General features: G+C 46.9%; 1 protein-coding gene across 1 annotated transcript in view; it reads right to left on the reverse strand.

The window, feature by feature from the left end:
• The window catches only part of LOC144942310 (MOB kinase activator 2-like), a 28,846-nt gene extending 23,108 nt beyond the window's left edge, over positions 1-5,738 (reverse strand). Inside the window, exon 1 of the mRNA XM_078869094.1 lies at positions 5,623-5,738. Coding sequence (XP_078725220.1) covers positions 5,623-5,639 — 17 coding nt within the window. The 5' untranslated portion in view covers positions 5,640-5,738. The remainder of the gene's footprint in view (positions 1-5,622) is intronic.
• Between the last annotated feature and the right edge of the window lie 262 nt (positions 5,739-6,000).

The following is a 6,000-nucleotide window of genomic DNA, read 5'->3' on the forward strand; positions in this document are numbered from 1 at the left end:
CTGATGAGAGGACCTCCACGGAGACGGAGGGATAAAATGAATGTGTGTGCAGTTGCCAAGTGGACGGTTCACGGTGATGGCAGCACGGGGAGGCCTTCATCCAGAAGTGGATTGACCAGAGCTGCTCAAGAAAGTGATGCTGATGATGATGAACACGAAGGCATTGCAATGGCTTTGACACATCCGGTCATTTCTCACATCGCGTGTATTGTCCTAGTGGCCGCATGGCCAACGTGACACTTTGAGTCCAGAGTACGCCCCGGGAGCGCCGATAACACCACACTGCAGGAAGATCGTGATCTCCAAAAAACCGAAACAGAAGAGAAGGAATCCGTGACATCGTTTGCAAGAACTTGACCCAGCGCGCTGGCACCATCACTGACGCCAAATTTGGTCGCAAATGTTTAGCTGTTTCTCTACTCGGAGGGCCGCTCGCACAAACGTCAAGTGCCGGTGAAAATTCCGTCCTGCTCAAACGAGCTATCGGCTGGTGATCATCATTGTCATTGCCCCCAGGCCAGTGGTGAAAATTGCACATTCATGCGATGGGCGTCAGACCATCCATGAGCGTTTTCAAGGCATCGTACAGTAAAGTGAAGGTTCCCAACTCTAAATCAGTCGATCTTTCTATTCTGCATTTATCTTTATTATAAATCTTTCATTGACTTAAAGCTTTCGTGACTGCAGGAATTCATATTCTTTGGGTCTTTCGGTAAAGTCACGTAGATAGAAAAAATAATAGAAAAATAATTTTTATTATTTTTTTCATTCACTTCATTTTTTATTATTTTATTGTTATTATTTTTTCTATCTACGTGACTTTACTAAAAGACCCAAAGAATATAAATATTTTATTATTCAGCTCTTTTACCCAGGAATGCCTCAGCAACTCTCTAGATTATTTTTCTGGAGGCTCCTGCCAAGTTTTTGCAGTCAGGGGGCAATATTACTGCTGTATAAACCAAATTCATGATTTGCAGGTATTTTTAGCATTGGGATGTTGGCTAATACCAGTGATATTGTGTGTTTTCTTTAACTTGTCAGGTTGCATCGATGCATTGATTTAAATAGATTACGCTCAAGATACTTAGAACTGTGCACGGGAGAACCGATTAATCACGATTTATGCATCACGATATAACTATAAATCAGATGCAAACATGACATTTAGTCAAATCACTAGCAACTGTGAAGAAAAGTAAGTGAGTTTGGGCAGGAAAAGTTGCAAGATGGGATGATGGCTGATGATCAAGAATACAAGTTAACAGTGGCAGCCAAGGGATAGAATGGGTCCGATAGGACGTCCAGTGGGGAGATGGAGTGGTCAAATCAACTCGCGTACAGGTTATAGGTGAATCGTTGCATCACGAGTTCTTCGGGAATGGCGATGGCTTGTGGAGGCCTTCATCCAGCAGTAGATTCATCATGGTCGATGATAATTGTGAGCTCAGGACTCTAAACCACAGCACCACCTGACTCCAGTGGTCTGTGTACAAGTAACGGAAGATATGGGAGCCACGGTGGCGAGATGTTAACTCCCTCGCCTGGTATGCAGAAGGTCGTGGGTTCGATCCCGACCCTGAAAGCTGTATATTTGAAGTTTTCACGCCAACGTGGTTGTGTGGATTTTCCTCCGGGTCATGCAGTTTTTCCCTCCACATTTAGAAACATGCATTTAGAGTATTTGGCTGCTATACATTTCCACATGATAAGCCACTTTGTTGAGCTATCGTTTGTGGCCAGGTCGCATCTGTAAAAGAGCTATATAACTCAGTGGGCCTCACCTGGTAAAATAAACAAAAAGTTTAGCTCATTATCATAAAATATCTGCAAATACACAAAAGATTCCCCTTGACGCCTTAAATATTATTGGGGCAACTGCCATCAATGAGACCCACGATGGCCGGGAGGGTGTAAGAGGAGTGGTGCTGCAAACAACACGGCTAGCTGTCTGTTCCCCAGCGCTTATGTTTACACACCACACCAGGTACTCATTTAAGGCTGAGTCGACCTAGGGCGGCCCAGAAATGACGATCTCCAACGGTGCTGGCCCTGGCTGGGAATCTTAACTCCGTTCAACGGGTTTGGCGTGCAGTCCGCTATCCACTGCGCCAATTCTCCATACACACACAGACACCAAATTATACAATACATACACTCTAGTCCCAAGACTTCGCAACGCGGCATGCACGAGCTGGAGAACGCGTGCAGTTCCTGTGTTACCGAGTGCGAGGATAACTCGCCGTTGCCTAGGGGCATAGTAACAAGGGACCCTGTAGGATTGTGGGGGGTTCAGTGTTAATACCCGTGGTTCTGCCAGATCATGAAACTGTTTGCACAGTGGACAAACAACCTTGAAGGGACTCTTACAGTTTAATCACCAGACCTTGGCCACTGGCCAAAGTCGAATGACAGCCGTGTGTGGCCACTGCCACTCCAACAGCTTTCTGGGTAACCTGCCCTGTGCACTTGTGTCCCACCCATGACTACAACATCCTCTTCTCGACGACTACAACGCTTGCTTTCCACATGCTATGCCAAACTTACCGTGAAATTCCATCATCCAATTCTCCTAGGCCACACGCACTAGAATTCCGTAATACTCTGTAATGACTGCACACAGCTTCTAGACTAGTTGTCACACACTGGTAATGGCAATGTCACAAGGATTAAACTGTAAACTATAATATAAACACACACATCGCGGAACCCGTTGCAGGCAAATGACCTGGGGTACGAAAAATAAACATTTCAACAGTCAAACCACTTAAAATATCATAAACCTCATTCACAAAATACAAAGTAGTGGCATAACTCTAATAAGGTAGCCTGAGATACCTGGCTACCCGTGGGAACACAAGACAGAGCAAAAACTGACTTTCAGTATTAACGCAAATGTGTATTCAATGCAACGCAATGCCACTTAATGCAATACAAACAATGCCACGTGGATGGCTTCGACAAGCATCAGTCTCATCCCCATAGGCCGCAGAGGTCGCAAACGGGTTTTGATTCCTTACCCGTACCCTACCCGGCCGCACCAGGGTCGCAAACGGGTACCCGTACCCGGCCGTACCCGTACCCTACCCGTACCCGACCGGGTATCGGGTAGGGTACGGGTATCGGGTACCTGATTGCGACCTCTGGGAAGAAGCCATGTTGCAGGCGCGGGTGGGTTGATTCTAGGAACTTGAATTGTGAAAAGAGACAAGACGTTGGGAAATGAGTGACAAACGGTTACTCACCAGTGACTCACGGCCTACCCGTACCCGGCCGCACCAGGGTCGCAAACGGGTACCCGTACCCGGCCGGGTACGGGTAGCCGGGTATCGGGTAGGGTACGGGTATCGGGTACCCGGTTGCGACCTCTGATAGGCCATCAACCCCTTCTAGCCATGATGTTGCCTCCTCATGCACCAAGTCCACGTGGTATCTTTGTCGCCTGAACCTTGTTTCTCTTCCTGTCGTTATTTCATATATATCTCATGATCCTGGTGTACCTACAAACTTTTTTTTCCTAAACATGAATACTCTGTCGTGTTTTCCAGTGGCCTGCAACAATTAAATCCTGTTCAGGAAATGTATAAACGATTACTTTTGCTATCATTATATTTATCATGAGCCCAACAAATTGAACTTCTTTGTTAGATTCTCAAATCATATCTTGTTGTTTGTTCCATTGGAACATTCTCTTACACATTTGGAAGAATATGTGCATTCTGGGATACTGTATATGCATTTTATAATAGAAATACTGAACCTGAATAAAATTCCTGCAAGTTTCACGATTCTATCTGTATCATGATTCGCTTGCAAAAATATATACCAATTCAACAAAACAATGTTTTGTTTATCTTGCCAGGTAAAGCCCACTGAGCTATTAACTTATTTTTCAGAAGCGACCTGGCCGCAAATGATAATGGTTTATTATTGCCGCGTGTCTTATCCTGGATTATAAGACACTCCGGCAAGTAAGACTCGCCCCCAAACCAGGGTGATGACATCGGATTAAAAAACATGGACATTGAATACTCTTTGGTTCTTTCGGTAAAGTCACGTAGAAAGAAAATAAATTAAATATTATAATAAGACGTTTCGATTGCAACACAAGCAGTCGTCATCAGGTAGAACTAAATTTGAGAGAAAGACAACACAGACACACAGAGAGAGACACACACAACATAGACAAACAGTGTGTGTTTCTGTGTTGTCTCTCTCTGCTTGTGTGTCTGTCTGTGTGTCTATATTGTGTCTCTCTCTGTGTGTCTCTGTGTTGTCTCTCTCTGCTTGTGTGTCTGTCTGTGTCTCCGTGTCTGTTTTGTCTCTCTCTCAAATTTAGTTCTACCCGATGACGACTGCTTGTGTTGCAATCGAAACGTCGTATTCTATTATTGAATTTATTTTCTTTCTACGTGACTTTACCGAAAGAACCAAAGAGTAATTCCTGCAGTCACGAAAGCTTCAAATCAATCATGATTATGGTTCAATATCGCTATCCACGGCCTATCGTGGGATTTACCAAATCATCAACTACTTTTTCGCTGTTCCCACTGATTGATTCATAGTTTGCTCTCAATATCTTCTTAATTGGTTTAGACGCTTGTGTGTATGTTGCACTTTCAGCGTTAATCCCCTTGCCACATCTCTTGTTCTCCAACTGCGCTTTAACACACAGGACAATTCAGGCTCACGACCAACACCAGTGACGATGACTGTACTTGACCCACTCCTGGGCCTCCCCTAGGTCGACTAAGCCTTAAATGAGCACAGTAGCTGGTGCGATATGGAAACACTAAGGGAGACAAAGGCGGCCGGGCGTGGTACCGTCCCGGCCTTCATATGTGCTCGTTAATATCACTTGCCCCAACAGTCTGTTAAAGATATTATTTTTGTTTTTGTGTACGTATGCAAATCTTGCGTATGTGCATATACAGTGGACTGCATGTATGTGCTAAATGTGTCAAAGTGTTCAGGGCATGTGGTGCATCTGACAGTCATCTCAGGCAGCCGATAGCAACCTGGATGTGTGTGCTGTCACTTTATGCCAGCGGAGAGCCTTCCAGACTTAACCTCACCTTGTAGGCGAACCTAGCCTGGTACAATCGTCACTTAAGAGGCGAATGTCGGCTGCCGTTGTTGTACGTGTATGTGTTTTTTTAAAATAATGTAGTTGTTTGCAATGCAAGTCCGTGAGTTCCTTGTTTATACACAATGTACACTACACGCCCGACCACAGCATGCACCTAAAAGTTAACACTTTCCCACCACCTTTTCTTCAACGGACCGCTTCCCAATATAATACCGCCTCGCTTGACGCAAAGCAACAGAGAGTACTTTACCAAAACGTACCCCCCAAAAACGTGACCAAACATTAAGACAATTCATTAACACCACTTTCCGTCGCGACCCCGTAGAGGCCTAGCCTGACTCGGGACTCGTGCCTCGACGGGAACCCGGACTCGCCCGGCCGCAGGATCTAGTCGAGGGTCGGGGTCTGACTTAGGCCTCACGGGCCTCGGCCGCTGCCGACAGTGACAAAGGCTGTCGAGAAGGGCAGCGGTGAACATAGCTTAGGGGGGATGAGAGGCAAAGGGGAGAACCGTGGTGGACACGGAGACTCACCCGATGAGCCAGTCCATGTCGCGATGCAGTCGTTCGCTACCGGCTCCAATGAACCGGCCGCTTCTCCGCCCACGGAACGGCTTCAGATGGGCGACGAGAACACCCCCCAACCTTAGTCGGCCATCTTGCTCAGGGAAGTAACCCCCCACCCCACTACCCCACCCCCTACTACCCCACCCTCCACTACTTCCCCCACTACCCCCCCTACTCCCCCCCCACTACTCCACCCTCTACAGTCACCCCCTCCACTACCCCCCCACTATTCCCCCCTCCAGTCACCCCCCCCCCACTACTCCCCCCCCCTACTCCCCACCCCCACTCTCCCCCCTTTAGTCACCCCCCCCCCCACTACTCCCCCCCCACTACTCCCCACCCCCA

This window comes from Lampetra fluviatilis, chromosome 27 (assembly GCF_964198595.1).
Source record: "Lampetra fluviatilis chromosome 27, kcLamFluv1.1, whole genome shotgun sequence".
Classification (NCBI taxonomy): Eukaryota; Metazoa; Chordata; class Hyperoartia; order Petromyzontiformes; family Petromyzontidae; genus Lampetra; species Lampetra fluviatilis.